The 23,274-nt window shown below is 43.5% G+C and overlaps 1 protein-coding gene across 1 annotated transcript in view; it reads right to left on the reverse strand.

Moving 5' to 3' along the window:
- Positions 1-2,511, reverse strand: part of APOB (apolipoprotein B) — a 38,558-nt gene extending 36,047 nt beyond the window's left edge. Inside the window, exons 1-3 of the mRNA XM_084793020.1 lie at positions 2,306-2,511; positions 1,921-1,959; positions 775-890 (exon numbers count right to left, since the gene is read on the reverse strand). Of these exons, the coding sequence (XP_084649146.1) occupies positions 775-890; positions 1,921-1,959; positions 2,306-2,390 (240 nt within the window). The 5' untranslated portion in view covers positions 2,391-2,511. The remainder of the gene's footprint in view (positions 1-774; positions 891-1,920; positions 1,960-2,305) is intronic.
- Positions 2,512-23,274: the final 20,763 nt, after the last annotated feature.

The following is a 23,274-nucleotide window of genomic DNA, read 5'->3' on the forward strand; positions in this document are numbered from 1 at the left end:
ATGTTTTCCTGATATCATTTTCCCAAACTGTATCTACAAATTTTCCCAAACTGTATCTACAAGTGCTGGATGAGAGCTTCATATGTGGGCAGAATTAAAACCGATCCTTTGAGGCTTTCTGGAACTATTCAAAGAACTTTCCAGCTTGACGGAGAAGCTCTGTGTTTGTGCTGCTTAATGTGACAGTGTGAGTCACAAGTGGATGCTGGCTATATTTCAAGGGGTGAGGATAATAATTGCATTTTGCATTTTATTCAACTTAATTGGCCACCTGTGCCTAGTGCCCATTGTGGTTGACCATATAGATCATCGCTATGGCCGAAGAGGGAAGAGGGCAGCTTTACAAAATGGGCTTCTCTTGCCAGCACAGACCCCAGCAGCATGGCTTGGGTAGACTTTATGAGCATAGACAGGAGTGTAACAGGTCTCTCAGTAAGTAACATTTCATTTTAGATGTTTAAATGTTATGTTTGACAGCATCCATGTGCATGCCCAGCACTCTCCAGCAATGGCCAGCTTCTTTTGTACGCTCATGGTCTCTCATGGTCAGATGTGCCTGGCCTCATAGACCATGCCCTCCAATTACATTTTAGAAGCTAATGGGAGAATAATTTGGCTGGACTTCCCCCCTCCCCTCATCCCCCCTTTGGGTGCCTTATTGTCACTTGAGGTTCCAGCAGATGCTGGAAACTGCTAGAAGGTTTCTATGAGGGACTGCGGGTGGAATAGGGCTGGATCCCAGCTGCGGGTTCCTCCAGCCCTTGTCCTCCATACCTTGCAGTTGATTTTGGTGGCACTTGTGGAATCTGCAGTGCCCCGGACACCGCTAGAACTTTCGGCCTCATAGTTGTACACGTACTTTCGCAGGTGCTTGAAACGAGTTGCATCTTCTAAAGTGAGGAGAAAATAAGTCAGGCCTGAAGATGAAGTGGGACAGATATTGCTGAGCAGAGAGGGGCAGCGGTATAGCGGATAAAAGTGGTGACTGGGTTATCTGTGCTTAACCTTGCATTATACTTAATTTGTCTTTATAGATTTCTCATTGGCACTATTTGGGCTAAGCCTGATGTTTAAATTATTAGGGATTCCTTGACTAGATCATCTAAAGTACATGCAAAAGAGGGCCAACATCAATTAGTGGAGTTACAAAAGTCCATTGGAAGGCCCTTTGAAAAATTAAGTTATCAAAGGGACACTAAATCTTTTCTCGGTTTGAAGGTGCTATCATCATGTGACTATTTTGAGTCTACGAAATACCGGAGACAAAGTTAACGGTTAGGAGTGCCTGGCTGACTTTTAGACCCTTCCCTCATCCCTCCACCCAGCAAGAAGAAACTTCAGGAAGATTCCACTATGCTTGACAGATCTTTTGTGATTGAATTGAGAAAAATAACTGGATAGGAATCCGTATGTAGTACCGACATATGACCACCAGATGGCGGTATTGCCCCATCAGAGGAGAGGCCAACCCTGGAGCTCAGGCTCTAGGGAGGACACTAAGTATTGCCACAAGGCCTGATCCTCTGACCCCTTAGGTCCGGTAAATAGGAAGGGGTGGATGGGTCTGGAGCTCCGCACAAAGGTTAAAGTCGACATTTCTTCATCCTCACATTCTCGGGATCAATGATTAGTCAGTGATAAACACAGTAATGTCTCTCTTGTCTCGTCTCTACCCCACCTCCGGACCAAACCTTGGAATGGAACAGAAGGGTGCCGTATAAAGGGCTGGGGAGCCTTTGCGAGTGGAGACTGGGTGCACAGAGACTCAAAACCTTAGCTTCCATGGGTCAGAACAGTGCCCCCTGATCTGAGCGTGTAGGTACTATGTGAAAGGAGAGCCCGTAGGAACAGGTGCAGACGAGGTGCGAGGAGAGGAAAGCCAGGGTGGGAGGTGCCCAGTCTAGTGAAGAAATGCCTTACTTGGACAGTTCAAGCTGAAGTTTTCCAAGACTTCATCTTCTGTAAGAGAAAAAGGCAACCTTGGCTTTCCCGTGTTTCCCAGTGAGTTCCAGGGCCTGACAGGACAGACCCCCTCACAGGCCTTATTTATTTTAGTGCTATCTGGAGCTTTCTTCCTAATTCTCCCACTAATTCTGCCCTCACCCGCAGCCCACCCTCTAGGAGTCACCTGCTAGCTCTGCTTCTCATCACCTTCTTCCCTAGGCCGCCAGCAGCTGCCCTCCCTCTCACCTGGCCCAAGCTACCTAGCAGCCAGCCAGCCATCACTTCCACTCCCCTATGTAACTGGTGGTTTGAAGCCACAACCTAGCGCTCTGGCCCACTCAGGCATTCCCCCATCACTCACGAGCCCAGACGCTGGCATCCAAGAACAGCAGCAGCAGCAGCAGTAGCAGTGGCAGCGGCCGCAAGGCAGGCCTCTGTGGGGCCATGGCCGATGGTTTTGTGGGGTGGCTTCCTGCCTGTGGCCTGGCCACGGCCTAGCCCTGCTCCTGGCTCCGCTCCTGGCTCTACTCGGTCTTCTGAGGCAGCACCAGGCAAGTATTTGATCCACAGCAGCCACTGATGGGAATGCCCGGCCACCTGAAAAGAGCTCCTTTTATAGGAGGCTCTGGCTTAGGAAGAATTGCCAAAGGTCCAAAGGGCACGGCCCGGGGCTGTTTGCTTTTCCACACAAGCTTTTATCTGGGTGGCTAAGACTGGATCCGACTGGGGTCGCACTGCTGGTTCAGTCATCGCCACCAGGGGCTTTTCTCAGAGCCTGCCTTTTCTCAGGGGGTCTCAGGCAGTGGATGGTGGGCTTACTCTCTTGTAAGGCTGCTCTATCTTCAGCAGATAAGCAACCACAGGGACAATGTGCCCTGCTCCTGCTCTGACAATGAAGCCCTCTAGAAAGCTTTTCTTAATGTCCTGGTAACGGCTTCTTCCTATGTTCCCGTTTTGGAGGACTTTGCTTTTGAATAAACAGTCCAGTCCTGACTAATTTAGCCAGTACAGGTGCCTGTGTGGAGGAAAGAGAAAGAGGGAGGCAACCTGGGACGTCTGGTGAGTGACTGGCTTTGTTGTCCAGGTCTCCCAGAAATCTAGTGAAGAGGGGGATCCCAGAGCACACCAGTTCTCCAGAGTCCGCTGTGGGCAGCGTCAGTCACAGAAGGAAACGGGTGAGATGGAGCTGTGGTGGCCCGCAAGGGCGGCCGTCTGTCTGTGCTGGGCTGTGTTGTCAAAGCACCTCCAATCTAGCTGGCGGGGTAAGGAGGCTCATAGCGGGGAAGCTGCTGGTGAGCCATGGAAGTCAGATGCAGAGAATGTTAACCCGTGTGTATGTGTGTGTGTGTGTGTGTGTGTGTGTGTGTGTAACTGGAGGGGCATTTGGGAAGGAGTGGAAGTAGGTGGTAGCCTAGGAACAACGGAGAGGGAATGGAGTCCTAGAAGTACAGTCGTCAATGCCAATATCTGTCGCTATAGTACGTCAGGTGTGAGTGTGTGTGTGTGTGACCTTTAATCCCAGCACTTGGGAAGCAGAGGCAGGTGGATCATTGTGAGTTCAAGGCTAGCCTGGTCTACAAAGTGAGTCCAGGACAGCCAAGGCTACACAGAGAGACCCTGTCTTGAAAAACCAAAAATAAATAAAAAATAAAAAAAAACTGCCCAAACATTCTGATGAAAGTCTGACAGATGGTTCTGGAGCATTAGCTATGGACGCATAAGGAAGCACACGTAACCTCCCATTTTCTCAGAAAAGACTCACCACCGCATTTCCTCATTCTCTGCACCTGGCCCTGCACCCCTGTCCTCGCTGAGGTGTTGCTCCTAGCCACAAACTCCCCATGGGTAGCTAAACTCACTTTAGTGATTTGCTGTCTTGGGCCATGCACGTCCTTATGGCTAACGGTGGTCATTTCAGAGGTCTCACCCCAAGGCTAGCCAAGACCCAAAGCTCGGAGGCACTGGTAAAATCATTACTCTTGAGCCTCATTTCTCTGAGCATGAGACTAGCACCGACAGCGTTTGAGGAGATGGTTCTGTTTATCCCATACATGTTTGCTCCAAGGAGAATAGGAAAGAACACATTGAGGAACGAGAAGGAGATGGATAACAGTAAAGGAACGGAGTCCAGACTGACGGCAACACATGAAGCCCACGCCCTAATGTCAATATCGATGCAGACATAATTTCTAAGAATAGGAACTTGAGGCTGGATGCAGTCACACAGATGCAGAGAAGATGCCGCAATGCTTGGATGCCCAGAACCGTCTCTGTAGGAGAAAGCCCTGGCCTCCAAAATACTGAGGTCAGCTTTCTTCTCTTTTCTTGATGGCCTTTGGAAAGTGTCCGCTGGGATCTGCAGACAGGGTCCAGTGCACAGGCACCACACAGCAAACGTCACAGTGCTGAGCTGACAGAGGATGGATGCTCAGAAACGCTGAAAGGGCCACATGTCCATTTTCCTTAAATTACAAAATCTGCCTAGATGGTTGGCTAAAAGCCATCTGGAAGTATTTGTGACCACCACTGTGACCTTCATCCGTCTCCCTTAAGCGGAACTTCTCTCAGCTCATTGCACTGAGTGACTTGGAGGTTTCAAAGGCCGATTTGCGGAGAGACGTCAAATAGAATGAAGAGTCAGGAGATCCGGGAGTGGAAGCAGAGAAAATTCCTAGTCTCTGGAGAGCCCAGTCGCTGTGTGGGTATGTGGCTCAGGAGGAGGTAGGTTGGGCTAAACTGTAGTGCGTTTCACGTGAAGTTTGTAAGTGACACCAACCTCCTAGGTCTCTGTGAGGTCCCAGGATTAATACTGTTTATGTTCTAGGAATTTTCCTGAAAATTAAGGAAAATGATGTGAGACACAAACCATCTATCTAGCAAGATGTCTGGGAGATAAAAGGCATTTGATAAGGGATAACGACTACTCCTCCTTATGTGTACATTACAGTGGGCGTGTGTTTGTTAGGTACCTGCCTGAACTCGGTAACCACAATATAGCAACAGACGTTAAGAGGCCGCAGGTGGCAAGTCCAGGCCAAGGGAAAGGAGTGTGTGGGGAGGGCATCTGTGAGGGATGGTAACCCAGGCTAATCATCCATTTGGCATCTCATAGTGCTCTTTCCAAAGAAAATGAAGGCCGTGCTAAAGCGAGGTGGCGAGTAACTGTCATTGTCATGACACACGGACTAATCTCACTTAGTCACTATGACTTATCGGCTTACAAATGCTAAGTCCTGTTGTTTGGACAATAAATCGAGTACTCATAGGGCTCTGGAGTTTCTATTAGAAAGTCATGTGACCAGTGGAACTTCAAGGAACCAGACCATGTTAAATTTCTCAGTTATAATCCCTGGAAGCAGATTCTTCATTCTGCCTTTTTGTGACCAAGTTCAAGGAACCATAGAGGCTTTTAAGGTTCCCAGAAGCCTATAATGCTGAGCGCAGTGGGGCTGGAGTGCTGGAGTAGCTGCTCAGACATAATTTGCTGAATATAATAAATGAATTTATGCCATTTAGTTATACCCCATTGCTTCCAGGGAATTTATGTACAGTGACCATGATGCTAAGCAAACATTTTCAGTGATATAAAACAAAGAAATACATTTTGATATAAATTATTCCCAGCCAGGCTGTTACAAAAACAACAGCAAAACTCATGTGGTAAATAGGGAGTGGTATTGACAATTATTAATTGGGCCATCTCTTTTCTGCCCATGACAGCATTATAATTGCAAATGATGCCTAGCAGCTAGGAAGTAAATTTCAAGAATTATAGAGGTTGTAGATGGAACCATGCCCAGCAATTCAGAAAATGCAAATAACAAAGCGTGCACAACACGCTCAGAAGCACATGTGTACATATATACATAGAAACACGCACACACACACACACACACACACACACACACACACACACACACACACACACACACCCCGAGATGAAAGCAGTGTATTTGACGAGCGACTCAGGTGGAAGGCTCCCAAGTGGATCAGCATCAGTCAGGTGGAGACACTGCACGTGAGTGATTACTAAGCTCCCGCGAGGAAGCAAAAGCAAACACGTCTTTTCTGCTATTCTGCTACCCAGGAGATAAGGTCAGAATGTCGAGTGGCAGTTTTTCCTAGGGAGAAGGGTCAGAGGACATCGCGATTCTTCACTGTTAGAGAGCTCCCCTGGGTAGTGTTATCTCCCCCTTGACTTCAAAGCCATCCGTCCACTTCCCGTCTCCTGGCTCTGGAACGGAATCTTTCCTTGAGACTATTCCAGGTGGATTTCATGGCTTCCAGCCTTAATTTCAGCGTGGAACATGAGGCATGAAGGGTCTTCACACACGTGTGATGAATAGGGTCTTGTGCTGACAAAAATTAATTATATTTTAGCTCGTGACATCCTGTAATTTTTCACTTGTTCATGCATTATCTTACTATTCAGAGACATAAGCCTGGTAGGCAAGGACCATGGCGAGTACATTGTATGTCCTTCTCTCTGCCTCCCAAGATGAGCAGAGCGTGGCTAAGGAATAAGCCCTGTGGCTGCATGTGCCACAGTCCTGGGGAGAGGTGTCTGTCCTGCATGCCACATGCTCGCTCCACAGCATGGCTCCATATGTTTTACATCAGGATTTAGGATGTGTGGTGAGCTTAAAGCTGTGAGAGCAGAAGGAACTGCAAACATGGAATGTGGGGCAGCCTTTGAGACGGTGTCAGTCTCTTCCTGTGATGGAAGGACAAACCGATGAGCTCCAAGGCCTAGTCTATCTCTGACTGTTGCAATTCCATGGACACTTTGGGAATAAGAAATACATATAGAGATCACATTGTTTCCAGACTTTGTGATGGTCAGAAGCTCAGGGTAAGGAGTCAGGATTCCTGGATAAGGTGGGTTTCTGAGAGTCTCTCTAATTCTGCAAAGATCACACTTATGTTGCTGACAAATTAGATGTTAGCAGATTTCTGAGGGAGGAGAAGACAGGCTCTTCCAGGAGCAAGGCAACCGAGTACACCAATCATAACCTCTGCAATTAATTTCTTCCTTCCTTCTTTCTTTCCTTCCTTCCTTGATCTTCCTTTCTTCTTTCCTTCCTTCCCTCCATTCCTCCCTCCTTCCTCCTCCACTTTCTCCTCCTTCTCCTTCTTCTGTTTTGTTTTGTTTTGTTTTTAGAAGACAGGGTTTCTCTGTGTATCCTTGGCTGTCCTAGACTCACTTTGTAGATCAAGCTAGCCTTCACCTCACAGAGATCCCCTTGCCTCTGTTTCCCCCGTGCTGGGATTATAGGAGTGCACCACCACACTTGTCTCTGCAATTTCTTATTCAAGTTTGGGTTTAGGTCTTGTCCTTGTTTGACATCATTTGCCTTGGTGTTATCAATTTCTTTTTATTATTCATTTAAAAGTGTGTGTGTGTGTGTGTGTGTGTGTGTGTGTGTGTGTGTGTGTGTGTGTGAATGAGTGTGTGGAGGACCGAGAACAATCTTGAGAGTTGGTCCTTGCCTTTTACCTGGTTTGACACAGAATCTTTCTTGTTTTATGCTGTGTGGTGTACTCTGGGTTAGCTGGCCCATGAGCCTTTGCGGGATTCTCTAGTCTCTGTCTCCCATACTGTCACAAGAGTGCTAGGCCTACACACATGCACCACCAGGTCTGGATTCTTCCATGGATCCTGGAAACCTGTGCAGCAAATATTTATCCACTGAATCATCTAACTGGCTCCATTTTTATTAAAAAGGTTGACTTTATATTCTCATAAGACTAAATCCAGAAAGACACGGTGCTCAGAAGGATGAGTGAGACCTGTGCTAGGGAGAGACAGGTGGAGACACAGTAATCCTGATCCACAAGACCTCTGAGCATCTTTCAGGATTCAGGGATCCCCCTGAACACTATCCCCTGGGAGCTTACTGGTGAAGAGAAGGGCAAGATCCTGAGTATAGGCCAAATCTGTACAGTGTGTCATCAACGAGGCTGAACTGAAGAGGACCAGTGTGGTCCACAGGTCCAGAAAGGGATAAAACTGAGCTGAGTCCTGGATGCTGGGCAGGATTTGGGTCATTGAATGAGTGCTGCTACTGAAGAGAGCAGCAAGTTAGGACTACATTAGAAGGGACTGACAGTCTGGGAGCCCACTGGAGTCCTTGGAAAAATTGGGGAAAGTGAGATCTGGGATATGCAGGGAGCACAGTGTACCAGGCCTGGGCCAGGGCTACCAGGTTTATTAAAGCCACTTGTGTTGCAGGTAACTATAATAGCATGCAATTTACTTGACATTGAACATGGTACATATGCCTTTAAAACTGTAGATTACACAGAAGGCCACAAGCACTGGGCTGGAGGCTTCTTGTCATGAGCTCTGAAAGGAGATGCAGGAAGAGGTTTAAGAGTCCCAGAGGCAGAGATGATGCTAGGCACCAACTGGGAACTAATTGTATTATTTTAGAATAGAGAAACTGAGATCAAGACAATTAAGTTTTTCTTGTCATTGTTTTACATGCTTTAAAATTTTTTCATGACAATAACTGGACTGAGTTCATCTAGTTTACAACCTAGAATATTCATCCTATGGTAATTGCACTATATTGACTTCATAAAATTGCTTGGAGATTTCTCTAAAAAGATGACTCTTTAATTAGTATTGGTATAGTTACTTATAATTTATTGCTTAATGAAAGTGAAAAAATGTAATTCATCACATAGAAACCTAAATGTTCAGGGTCTTAAAGGGCCAGAGGTCCTTGAATAATTCTTACAATATGCATGCTCATCAGTCTTTAAATACCTGGGCAGCATTAATAGGCTGTCTAACTGATGAACTTTGAGGAGGTTATGTTACACTCTAGTCAGCTAGCATTTAAGAACTCTTAAAAGACAAAGCACCCTAGCTTCTCTACATATGGCTGTGTGGATCCACCTCTATCCCCATCCTTACACATACATCTACATGTACATATACACATATACACATACGATACATACACATACACATATACACATCCATATACACATACACATATACACATACCCATACATACACATACACATATACACATACCCATATACACATACACATATACACATATACACATACATATACACATACCCATATACACATACCCATACATACACATACACATATACACATACATATACACATACACATATACACATACCCATACATACACATACACATATACACATACATATACATAAATGTGTGTGTGTGTGTGAGTGTGTGTGTGTATGTGTGTGTGTGTACATACTACATGTGTGTGTGGGCTGAAGCCAGAAGGAGGAATTAGATCTCCTGGAGCTGGAATTACAGACACTTTTGAGATACCAGATGTGGGCACTAGGAACTAAAATAGGGTCCTCTGGAAAAGCAACAAGTAGACTTAACTGTGGAGCCATCCTTTCACTCCCAAGATAAGCATTTTCAAGTATTAAATGGGTAAATATTTTAAGCCACTCTTGGCAATTTTATATCTTCTCTGGAGAAATATCTATTCAAGTCATCATCATCATCATCATCATCACCACCACCACCATCATCACCACCACCACCATTATCATTATCATTTTCTGAGGCATGGTCTTACTGTGGTCCCCCAGCTTGAAATCCTCCTGCCTCAGCCTCTTGTGTTCGACATTTTCCATTGAGTTACTTAGGCATTTTAATTGTAAATTCTAAGAGATTTTATGTCCTCTATAAAAGTCTATTATCAGATGCAGGATTTATAAATATTTTCTCTCAATCTGAATCATCTTTTAACTTGATTTGTAGCCCAGACATTTTAAATTTTGATTAAGCCCAATTTACTCTCCTCCTGCCACTTTTCCTTTTGATGCTGTCTCTGAAGAGCCATTGTCTAAAACCAGGAGAAGCAAGTGTGCTGCTGTGTTTCCTTCTGGTAAGCTTGTCATGAGGGTCTGTCATCCATGTTGCGATAATTTTACAGAGAGGGTTCTTTCTCAGCCTTGCCTTTGAAATCTTTAGCTTCTGTGAGCTGTTAAGAGGCTCTGAACTGCTTTTCTTGCCTCCTTGCTCATAGGGTGTGACTCGGCCGCTAAGAGGATGACATCAGCCCTGTTGCTTAATGCTGATTATTAAGCTCTGCTCCACCCTGGTGCTTCCCAAAGCGGTGGGAGCCCGCTGACTCTGAAGTGTAGTCATTGTGTAGACAGACCTGAGAACTCATCTTTTCAGAGAGAAAGTGAAGAGACGTTCTAGGTGTCTGAAACCAAAACCACAAACTCCTTTGGAGTCCGCAAAGCCTAGAGAATGACTTCTTCCTTTTTTCTTTAGAAAGTATGTGTGGTTATACAAGGCACACAAACGGGACCAGCTACCTCTATGGGAAGCATTACTAACAAATGAATGAGGTAAAGCAGTAGCAAGCACCCCGAAATGATTACCTTTTGGTGAAAGGGAAGCTAAGTCTTGGAGGTGGGGACTGAGGGTGGAAGACAAACCAGGAAAATGAGGTGGTCTGTCATGAAGGGGTGCTGGGGGCTCAACAGTGAGGTGTTTGTTTCTCCACTCCTGGGGAGCAGTAGGAAAAATACTCCAGCATTATAAATACTTTAGAAACCCTAACATTTGCTGAGGGCCAACATTGCTCATGGTTTCTTTTTGTAAGTCATTCTGTTCACTTATGCTGCTATGAATTTCTAGTTATTGTATAAGGTGGTGGGTTTTTCTTATGCAATATCTACCCCCACTGCTTCCTGCCACGCCTTCTCTCCTGTTATTCCCCCCAACAATCCCCCTCTGCTCTGTGTGTATGTGCATCTAGATTATGCATATGAGAGAAAATGTCCACTATTTTGTTGTTCTTTGCCTCATTATCGTTTCTTGTTCTCCTCTCTTCAAGTCTCATCTTCTTCCCTCATAACCCCCTATTTTACTTTCACATCCTATGTAGATGTGTAAACAAATGTACATTTAAGTCTAGGTTTTGTACTTGAGAGAAAAATGCGGTATTTGTTTATCTGAGTCTGGCTTATTTCACCCAGCACACTAAGCACTGGTTCTATCAAGTTTTCCTGGAAATGGCATTTTTAATTATTTCATTAATCATTTCATTTTTCTTTATGGATGAATAAAATTCCATTGTATGAATATACCACACTTTCTTGTTCTGTTTATTTGTTGATGGACATAAATGCTCTCATTTAATAATCAAATGGTTAAAAACTATAAGATAAATATTGTTAACCATCATTTTTACAAGTGGGAAAGCCGGGGCGAAATGCCCTATATGAAATCAAATTCCACTGTCTTCACTTGCAGCTATAGACACCTAGAAAAGGTAATTATAAATATATATGTATATAAAATGAGCAACAGTAGTGTCTCAGTGCTGTGGCTTCCTTCTTTCTAGGGAAACGGACTGTTGCCTTATTTGTACAATTTGTATTGTAATAAGACAAAACATTGTACAGTACTTGATTGCTTTGGTGTTCATTAATCCTTTTAATCCTAGTAAGTGTGGGTTTTAAGCTACATATTGTAGGGGAGGTACCTGAAGCTGCCTGTTTTTGAAATTGTTTTCAGGACCACCTGACATGTAAATAGACACACTATAACTCAAACTCAGGTGTTCTGCCTTTATGGCATGAAATTCATACTCCGCCATCTTGAATCTCAGTAAGAGGGTGAGGAGAGCCATGATTCTTTATGACATTCCTTGGGGAAATAGGGAAGTTCTGAGTCTTAGCTGACTTCTAGGGAGGGAACCCAGGGAGACAATAAGAAAGCCCCATGGTGTTCTGAAGGCTGATAAAGGGTACAGGGCTTAAAGGTATTTCCTAAGGTATGTATTTGACAACATCCAGCTTTCTGTTGAGATTGCTCAAGGGAGAAGCTTGAGTGAGTGGGAGCATTTGCTTTGATGTGTTCATAATGTAAATGCTGTTGATCATGTTTCTCTTCCGAATGCCTTCATAGGTTTTCCCAAGCAGCTAAACACAAAAGCTCACGCGGCCAGGTTAGGTCTTTCTCCATAGCTATCCAGCATCCGCCCAATATTGCTCGGAGCATAGTTACTCCTGTTGGATTAACAATCTGATATGTGAGACACTGCATCACACCCAGAAAAAACCCCAAGACTGAGTCAGTATAAAAATGAGACGTGTCATCTTATCTGGACCAGGTCAGTGCTCTAAACTGGAGTCCATGGGGAGTGGCTGGCATCACCGTCACTTGCTGGCCCTTCAGGCAGAGCTTGAGGACGACTGTGTCACTTCATTTGGACAAGTCTGATGAAATGAGACAGTAAATCAGGCCAATTAATTTAAGTCCATCTATCTGCTGGACTCTATATTCTTTCTGCTTTGGACATCTTAGTTGCGAGTCGTGATGAACACTGAAATCCAGACAGGGACTCTGGTATCACTTCATGAATAACATCACTGTGCTTCCTTGTTGCTGAAAGGCTGGTGAGATGTTTGCAGCTTTAGTCATCACAGAGGCTGGGAAGAGCGAGATGGGGAGAGGGGGGCTTTGGCAGACTCCAAGCTCGTCTCAGTGGTGACCTGTCCCCATCATTTGGACAGACCAGTAGCAGCTGCTCTCTGGGTCCTGACTCACCCTCCTGCCTATCTTCTATGGAGGGAGTGAAAGCATCTCATGTATACGTCCCTCCTGCTCCCATCCTTTGCTCGCATGCCTGTCTTCTCCGGGCATCACTATCACCCTCCTGCCCCCCAGTGCCACTCCAATATCCAGACTCTTTATGAAAGCGATCTATCCTGCTCTCCCCGACAGTGTCTTCTCTTCTCTAGCATTCAATGCCCCGCCATCTCCGAGTGATTTATTTTGAGTGGTTTTATGGCCTGTGATGCTAGCACATGTGGAACGCCCCCCAGAGGACTCTTCACAGAGTCTGGGCATTAGCCAGCTTGAGCTGCTGTGTGAATGAGCTGCAGACTGGGAGTTTTAAGCAATAGAGCATTCCCCCCCCCCACCTCCCCCCCCCCTCCGCCACAAGTCTGGATTCTGGAAGTCTGAGATGAAGGTGTTGGCACACTTCTGAGTCCTTTCTTCCTGACTTGAAGTTGGTTTTTTCTTCCCATTGTGTGTGCCTGGGCCCCATCGTCTCCTTTCAAGGGTGCTTTACTAGTCCTCTTGGGCTAGGGCCTGTGCTAGTGCCCTATTGTAATTTTTTAGAGGTACTAGGGTTCAGAGCTGCCATACATGCTTTAGTCCACTTGGGGTTTGGCTTAAACAATTTATTTTCTAGATTCTGAGGATTTGGCAAAGTGAGAGCAGGATGCAAAGTGTCTCCCTTGCTTGTAGATACGGCCTTCTTGGTGTCTTTTCAGATGGCAGGAGACTGGTGGGGCAGAGAGAGAGCTCCAGTATCATGTCATAAAAGGGGGCTTATTCCATCATGAGGGTCCTGTACTCATGACCTAATTTAAATCTAATTACTTCCCAGAGGAACATCTCTACATTGCTTTGTTAGGGAGACTTTGTTGTGTAAAGAGGTCACAGCTAGATCCACAGGAAGTTGAAAACAGACTTACAAGCTCCTTAGAGCGGGCAGTGACATTGGCCTACACTTCCTATGTCTCCCAAGAATGTCTTTGGAAAGCTTCTCTCAAACCTTGCCAGCTCACTAGGTGACAAGGACTATGTTCTGATTGATTGTGTGGCTGCTTCTGAAACACAGCCTCCTCCATATACAAGTGCTTCCCCAGGTGAGCTTCAGCCATGGCGAGTGCTATGCGGGGGGGGGGGACGCTGTTGGAGAATGCTGCTATGGCATCTTGCTAGTCAGCGTGACTCCTCCACCCCATGTGACACTCATTCTCCAGGGACGACGAACCCAGAAAACAACTGCTCGGAACAAAGATAGCTTGTTCACCACTGCAAAATAACCCAGGAAGAAACATGATAAGGCTTGTTGACTTTGCCCTGTGGAGGGATCAAAAGCCACTTACTTCCCAGAGAGCTACGGACTCTCCGGCATCTTCAACTTAGCCGTCCCTTAGCTCAAAAGGAAACACAAGTACAATGATGCGCATATGAAAATGCAGTCACAAGGCCCATTATTTTGTATGTTGACTAAAAGAAATAATAGAAGAGATAAGAAGACCATAAACTTTGCTCTAATCAGGATTCGGGGTGGGGGGGGGATGCGGACTTGCAGTGGTGGTGGTGGCCATTCAGGACAGCGAACAGTTTGGCTGCCAAAAAAAAAAAAAAAAAAAAAAAAAAAAAAAGAGAGAGAGAGAGAGAGACATAAAAGTACCAGTGTAAGAAAAGAACAGACCCAAAACTATGAAATTAGAAAGGGTTCATTTATATGCAATGCCAGGCTTCTTCAAATAAGTGCTAGAGGAAGCATTTTTGGCTCTTTATATGTGATATCTTTAAAGTGACTCTGAAGACACCAGCCAGCCTATGAACAAAAGGCATATTAATAGAATATGGTATCAAAATGAAGTGAAAATGTTATAGCACTTCCCTCAGCACAATAACGAATTGATTCCATTATGGGTCAGAGCATTTACTCTGTATGATTCCAATCTTTTAAAGTTTGTTGAGGTTTGTTTACAGCCGAGAATGTGGTTTCTGTTGGTGAATGTTTCATGGGCAATTGAAAAAAATGTATTACGCTGAGATTTTTTTTCCAGTTCTTATAAATACCAGTTTAATACTACTTGTTGATGCTGTTGCTGTTTTTATTTATATCCTTGCTGTTTTTTCCTTCCCCCCTTCCCCCCCCCCCCCCCCCCCCGGGACAAGGGTGTTGAAGCTCCTAAATACAAATGAAGCTGGGTTTCAAAAACAAATACAATGATGCTTCTTAGTATCAGTCAATCAGGAGAGCGGGATAAAAGTATTTATCAATATCATTATCCCTCAGCCTTTCCTGGGTGCTGACACAGAGAGGAGATAGAGTGTGATTAAGAAAACTGGGTTCTAGGCCCAAGAGGGCTCACAGAGAATGAAGCACAATCAAAGAGCGTGCATTGCTCTAGGCCCCTGACGCTCAGATAGCTGATGGGCAGCTTGGTCTTCATGTAGGCCCCTAGCAAGTGGAATGGGGCTGTCTCAAACATGGATTCTATTGATTGCTTTTGGATCACTTTCCCCTAGCTGGGCTGCCTTGTCTGGCATCAGTAGAGTAGGATTTGCTTGGTTCTGGTGTGACTTGATGTGCTGTGGTAGGTTGGTACTTTGTGGGGAGGGGGTGGGGAAAGCAGCCTCTTTTTTTTAGGAGAAGGGGAGGGGGGAAGTAGGGAAGAGGGTGGGAGAGCTGGACAGTGAGGCAAGGAGGGCTGAGATTGGGGTGTGAAGGGAAAAAATGAAAACATCAATATGATAAAAAAAGAAAAGGGGGAATATAGGAATATAATAGAGAAATAAAAGGAGAAAAGGATAAATTATTGAATATGCTCTTCAACTATAAACCTTTTTTCATTCTCAAATATTTATTAATTCATTGGTATAGAGTTCTGTATATTGATACAGAAATAAGGTTATTTTTGATACATGGGTATAGAATTTTATATATTGATTCAAATTTAAGATTATTTTTGATACATACACACACACATGTGTTTCTACTCTGGTATGAGATATTGGACCTCTACAACCCATTTACAAATGTAAGGTTTATTTACAGTTCTATTAAATAGTGCTATTACAAACTCTTTAGGATAATTAACTTATACAAATTAATGGTTAATCCACCAGACTCATGGTCATGTCTGATACTAGTCTAGGCTGTCATAGAAATATACATCCTAGGTTGAACAGATGATAAATATCTAGAAGCAAGCAATGTTTGCCTATTTAGACTGGGGTGCATGTGTGTGCGTGCATGTGCATGTGCGTGTGTGTGTGTGTGTGTGTGTGTGTGTGTGTGTAGATAGATATGATTATACACTATGTAAATATAAATGTAAATAGATAAATAGATGGTCCTCAAATACTTCGGAGACCTATAGAATGTGGCATGTAAAGATATTTTTACTAATTTAAAACCTTTTTTTGTCTTGAGACATGTCAGCTTCTGGCATCATCCACCGCCTACCTCAAATAAGATGATAAACATAATAAAATCTCCTTTTGGAGATAGCTTCATTAATGGCAAACTAGCCATGGGGCAAAAATGCCCCAGCTCTCTCTACAGACAATATGCTGTCCAAAATGGACATGACTTGGACACAGGCTGAGTTGACTGCCAAGCTCTGCCATGACAGGGTAAGCAAGTCCTTCATATGTCCTGCTTTACAATTATATCTGCCAGATATAGTGGGCCAGAAGGCTGAAGATGGTGCTCCAACATTATATAGAGAAAATGGGTGACTGATCAGCTGTCTCTGTCATCTCTTAGTTTTGAATGCTGCTTGTCTGCCCTTCTGACAAAAATTTATTCCTTCTCAAGACTCTGATGGAGTTGAAGACGAGATTGTTAGAGTTTTAGAATTGGGCTTAAGTTGTTTAGGATTAAGAAAATGTTTTAATGTCTAGAAAATTATTTTTTAAGTTGATAAATGATAAAGAATGATTTAAGTACAAAATTTTAGACTCACCTAGATAGCATAGACAGTATTTTCTTCAAGGTTGCCAAGTACAAATGAGCTAAGCATTTGGAATGTAACTTTTATATGTGGCTTTTCTGATTGTTTCAGAACTGTTATTACTGTATATATTTTATTATAAATAAATAAAATCCTTATGCAAAAACCTGGGTTCTTCCATCATATATGAAATAGATGTGTGTATGCTCATGTTGATTGGCTCAGGTATGTGTAACTTCTTTTTTTAAGGATTTTTAAAATTTTTGTTTGTGTTTGGTTAATTTACCTTATTAACCACGTGTGGTTCTAGGTGGCAAGACAAAGCAACTAGAAGCTTCTAAATATTGGAAGGCCCAGGGAATGACTTGCTGCCATAGCCCAAGACTTCTCAGAGCTACCCTCATGATTCAGCGATCACTACACCTCACTAAAATGCCTGTTATAAGGTTCGTATTCAATCCATGCATGTATTTTCAATATATATGGATTGAGTGTTAAGACACTCGCATACATCATGGCAAGGAGTCTAGATTTCCTATGAACAAAAACAACTTAGTAAGAAATTCTATATAAAGAGATGAACACCGAAGAAACTGAAGCATGTGGTTAAAAGATGGAGGAAGGGTCCAGAGAACAGGCAGCCCAGCATAACAAGAAACGGCCCAGGATGGTGGTGGGATGCCCATTCTGTCTGTCCCATCTCCAAAGAGAAGGATGAACACTAAAGATGGATTTGCAGGTCTCTGAGCCCGTGAACCCAAGTCCTCTAGAGACCCTAGAGCCTCACCCTATGACATCATCTTTACATCCAATCAGCAGTATAGGTCAGTGGTTAAGATCCTGGCACTTAAAGTTAGTATGCATGAGACTGAACCTTTTGCTGGAACTCCATGATCTCCTTATACCCTAGTGTCCTCACTGTAAAACTGGAGATAAATACACTCCTACCTGTTATTCAGACTAAATGAGTTAATATAGGTTCACAGTATTATGGTAATAGTAGGTAAGATACAATACAAATGTTATTGCCATGTGTGTCTGAGACGTGCTTTATCCTCTATATATGCTTATTAGAATTTTCCCAACCTAACCATTAGTAGCTACTCTTCTACTGCTCTCTGCTCTAAACAGGATGAGTTTCCTCTGGAAATACCATTACCTATTTATCTATTAGTCTGAGCTACTCCTGACATTACCAATTTTACAGTGCACAAATTATTGAATATTCAACATCTCCTGTGGTTCAATGTGAAAAAACAAAAAACAGAAAACCGATCTTGAAATAAAACCTGTGCACCAGACAATTTCCACTTAGTGCTCTGGATCATAAGCTGGATGCATCTTTTGAGGAATCAGCCAGCTAACCCTGACCACACTTCCAGGCCTACTACTGGCCTTTCTTCATTTGTCACCTCCTTCCTTCATTGTCCTGTGGAATTAAGAAAAATGAACAGTAGCAATGAAGGAATCTTTACATATATATAAGAGAAAGCAGAATGTATCCCAACTTAAACTAATTTAAGCGATTCTTTAGCCTCACATTAAGGCATAGGTATAAACATATAACATACATAGTCACAGCATAATTTTGCTGTTACTTACCTGTTTCATGAGTGGTCCTAACTTTGAAAAACTGACAATGATTTGCAAGTGACAGAAGCTTTCAACTTGTAATTTATGATGGAATTATGTAAATAGACTGAGACTACTTCTGAGACATGCAGTATTGATGGGTACAAAGGGCTGTTCTGTGACCATATCAGAGACATGGTAAAACATACAGACAGGCAATTTACAACAAAATATAAGAAGTTGAATAATCTTTATTTTAAGAAAAAAACCATCATAGATACTGAGTCATCACATGACAGTCCTCCTAGGGGTTGAGAATGGTACCCCTGAAGGAAGTAGGGTGGGGGAAGGGAAGAGCACACTCCTATTTACTCATTTCTCTGGATCCTTCTGCACTTTGTTTTCCCAGGCACCATTTCTGTTTTGAAGGCAAAGCTTCTTGGAGAAGCTCCTCACAAAATGCAAGGTCATCTTACATTTATGTACTTTATATTTGTTTCTTATAGCTTTCATTCATCTTGTCAGCACTTCTGTCGTGAGCCTTACCCCGTACTCTGCATGCACTATCCACACGGGAAAGACATATCCAGCACTATTGTCACTCTCATAAAAAACAGAAGCAGCAGAAAGTTAAGTAGAAATGTCTAGAGTAAGCAGAAGAATATGCTGAGCTCCTGCTTTTTTTTTTCTCCCACTAATTCAGAATTTGTTTTATTCCCCACTACTTGGGCAAGCTACTAACAAGTTGAGTCTGATAGTCCTAGAGAATGGTGATGGCGGCGGCGGCGTTGCTTTGCTATGACTCTCTGAGTTTCCTTGGAATAAAGGCACAATTGAGATGGTGTGTGCTAAAGGTAGCTGCGTTGGTCCCATCAGTCCTCATTACCACCACTTCCCGTTCTTTGGGGGTGGGAGGATGCTGGGGTAAGTGTTTGTCTAGTGTTCTGAGATCAGGAAGAGGGGTGTGTGCAAGAGGAGACAGGAAGCTCTGTCAGGATGGGGAACCCTGGTCAATGACAAGTACTGCTCTCTGTCTCTGTCTCTGTCTGTCTGTCTGTCTGTCTGTCTGTCTGTCTTTCTCTCTGTCTCTCTGTCTCTGTCTCTGTCTCTGTCTCTGTCTGTCTGTCTGTCTGTCTGTCTGTCTGTCTGTCTGTCTTTCTCTCTGGCTCTCTGGCTCTGTCTCTCACTCTGTCTCTCTCTGTCTCTCTCTGTGTCTCTCTGTCTCTGTCTCTCTCTCTCTGTCTCTCTCTGTCTTTCTCTCTCTGTCTATCTCTGTCGCTGTCTCTGTCTCTCTCTCCCTCTCTCATGATGGTCAGATGCCTTATTTCCACCACTCTTCTCAGCATCTCCTGACCTCTAAACTTGTCCAACTAGGCAGACACACTTTTCCTGTCTACATTTGCTAGTTGCTAAGAAGGCACCAGGGTTGTCTCTGGGATTGCTTTTTACTCTCTAATCCTGTCCTGTGTACATTCCCAAACCTGTTGACATGTTGCAGACAACAGGCTAATTGTTCGGCCTGTGTTCTTACCCTCTACTGCTTTCCTAGCTTCTTGTTCCACCTGTCATGGCTGTCTCTTCTATTTCAAGGCTACTCCCTTGAGACATGATTGCTCCAAGCCTCGGAATTAGGTTTGGGTGTTCAGTCTGATTCAGGAGCCCTGGCCTTAGAGTAGGTACGTTGTTTAACTTCTCACAGCTAGCTTCTCCATCTTCAAAAGGTCAACAAGAAGTAGCTTGGTACCACCTGGAGTGTTAGGCCAGATGTGTGTGCTGCTTCCAGCTTTAGAAACACTTCACTTCTCTGTGCCTCTTATCTTACCTGCAAAATGGGTGTGATAATGTTTTTTTTTCCTCATAAGATTGTGGAGGTCAAATGGAGAAATAGATGTCAGAACACTGCCTGGCCCTGGGAAGTACCTAATAAAAATTTAAATATTATTTTTCAGAGTGATTACAAAGTTAACTGGGAAGGTATGGGTAGATGTAGTAAAATAGCAAATAGGAAAAGTCTTGCACTCTTTGAACATAAAATCTCTCCAATTTGTCTGCCATCTTAAAAATGAACCTGGACCCTGGTCTCCACCCATCGCCCCATGCTCTCCTTGGTTTCCGTCTAGATATCTTCACAGTGTACGTCACACACTCATCTCCTCACTTATCTTTATCTCTCAATTCAGCGTTGTCTGCCGCAGCCTGTCTTCCTGCTCAAAAATCACAACACTGCCTTGTTAACATTGCTGAAGCTTATTTCACGAACCCAGTGGCAGTATCTCAATTAATCCCCTGATGAATCTCACTCCAGCTATTTTTGTAGACCGAAAGGTGCCTAATGTATGAGAAAAAAAAATCTCAACATCACCAGTCACTAGAGGACTGAAAATCAAAACCACACTGAAGACTCGAGAGAGGCTACACAAACCTGGTGATCTGAATTCTATTCCAGGGGCCGATGTAAAAGGATGGCATGATGGTGGGCGTCTACAGTCTCAGTCTCCTGCTGTGAGATGGGAGGCCAGGATGGATGATTCTTGAGTGCAGTGCACAGCAGCAGAAACAAGAAAAAGAGACCACACCCCACATGCTGGAAGGTGATGCCCAATCCTCAAGGTTGTCTTCTGATTTCCACATATGCATCATAGCAAGCCTCCCTGCACATGCACACATGCACACATGCACACATGCACACATGCACACATGCACACACATAGTCACAAAGACATTACATCACCCTGTAGGTAATAGAATGGCTATTATCAAAAAGACAAAAGTTGACGAATGCTAGGGAGGAAATCAATGCAGAGAACTTTTATGCGCGGTAGATAAGGCTGTAAGTTAGTGCAGCTACTAAGAAAGCACTATGGCCGTTTCTCAGAAGCACGGAGGCAAGCAAACAAACACTATGGCTCTTGGCACTGTATGCACTGTCCATGTCTTAGGGTCCTGTGCTTCTGCCTGCTCTCTGTCATGTCCACTGGTTCTCTTAGCTTGTGCATAGGGTGTTCGCTCAGTGTCTTATACCTTCTGTCCCATCTCTTGTTTCCATGTCACCTCTCTCTTGGCTCTATCTTTGTAACTCCTTAACTCGTATCTTTATACCAGCAGCTCCATATTTATATTTTCAGCTTAGTTCCCCACCCCACTCTCAGCTTTCCAGAGATCTGAATACAATTACTGACCAGATATGTTGAGGGAATACATTATTTCGAGCATCTTCAATGCCAGATGAGTCTCTTCCTCCTGTATCTTCCCTATTTTACTAAGTAGTACTTATTTTCCCCAGCCAGAGGCCCAGCAGCTGCTACAGTCCCCTCTCTCACTACTACTCCCAGCCCTGTCCATCATGCAACCTAGAAAGCTGACTTTCTAAGTATGTCCTCCTCACAGTCCTCTAACCCCTTGATGGCCAACTGACCAGGTCTCTCCTACTATTGCAACAGATCCTCTGCTCTCTGGTTACAGCAGACACAAAACCAGCCGTTGGTTTCCTTGCTAGTTCAAGGTGTCTAGTGACTTCAAGTCTATCTGCCTGGAATGCTCCCTTTCCATTCACTTGACAAACAACCTTAACTTTTTCTCCATAGTCTCCACAGAAATCCCCAGCAAAGTTAACTGTTCCTTCCAATGCTATCCATGGGGTTTGTATATATTTTGATAGAAATACCCAATTTTACCATAATTTTTGACTTTACTGTAATTGTGCATTTGGCCACTCATTCCTTCGTTACTCTGAACATTTGGAATGGTGGCTATGCCTTTTGTTCTTGTCATCTGCCTGCCAGGCATAGCAGAATGTTTGTGACTGGCACAATGTCCTGCAGATATTTCAGATGTGACATGCTGGACGTGTGAATGAATTAATTAGTTGGCGAAATCTTCTCTCTCTTTTGTTTTGTGACTGTGAGAAGAAACCACTTACACCATCTTTAGTGACAAACATTTGATGCTTAATCATATCTTGATAATCAGTTTGCACCTGTCATTTATAAGTTATTCTCCTCCCAAGCCTTAGTTGTCTGTTCATATGACAACTACACTATTTTCCCCCTCTGAGGCAGTTTTCATTGTTCCATGAAAAAACTGTCAAGGGCTGGTTGATAGGAATACTTCCTGGATACACCATGCAATTTCTTAAAATGTAGTTTCCTTCTATATGACATGCATACTAAAAGTTTAGCAAAGATAAAAATGGGACTGTGCCAATTCACTTTAAAAATATTTATGCCCAGATGTGCTTGATAAATCTAAAAACAGTGACCTCTGATATAATATAAACACCTTACTTTTGAGCATTTATCCAAAAGATTTGATATCAGGGTCTCAGGGAGATGCTCACATCCTTGTTCATTGCTGTATTGTGCACAACAGTGAAAACGTGGAGACAAAGCTCATGCTCAGACCCATGAAAAGAGAAAAAAATGTGACATTTATGAACAAAAGAATTCTGTTGGGCATTAAGAAGAAGGAAAATTTTCACTATGCACCATTCATGTGGATGAATCTTAAGGGAATTGTTCTGAATGAAATAAGCCAGTCACAGAAAGACAAATACTGCATAATTACTTTTAGAATGAGTTAGTTAGTTCAGAATAGTTGAGTCCAGAGACAGAATGGATGGTGGTTGCCAAGGTTCAAGGGAATGGGGAGTTACTAAGCAATGGGATAAAGTTTCAGTCAAGTATGGTGAATGAGTGAGAAACCTGCTGTTTGTACAGTTTACAACAATGTGTCACACACCTAGAAGTTCAGTGTGTGGGCCGATCTCATGTTGTACATTATTATTACAATCTGCACAATCCACTGTACCCCAGTGCACTTCAACATTTAATGAGTATTAAATGGGAAGTTTGCACACACTTTAGGATAACGTATAGTGTCTTGTCCAGTTTCTGCTGACTCGTTAGACACAACAGAGTGTTCTTCCTTTGCATCATGAGAAATTCCCTCTAGCTCTGCTCTTTAAAAAAGGCACTGTAAGAAAAGACACACAGTGTACTTTTGTATTCCCTATGTGATTCAGTAATAAGCACAAGCTTTCTTTAATGAAATTCTTTGATATTTCAAATAGGAAAAGAAGTAGGCTAGACTTAGAAATACAAACTCTTTGTTACAGGGACCACCTGCTCAGTTCCTTAGCAAAAGGATGCACCAGTTAATAACAATGAGACACCTATCTGGATGATGCCATTGAGATAACATTAATCATCTTTTCCATTATCATTTGAAATA

Source organism: Acomys minous, assembly GCF_964271855.1.
Source record: "Acomys minous genome assembly, chromosome: 8".
Lineage (NCBI taxonomy): Eukaryota > Metazoa > Chordata > Mammalia > Rodentia > Muridae > Acomys > Acomys minous.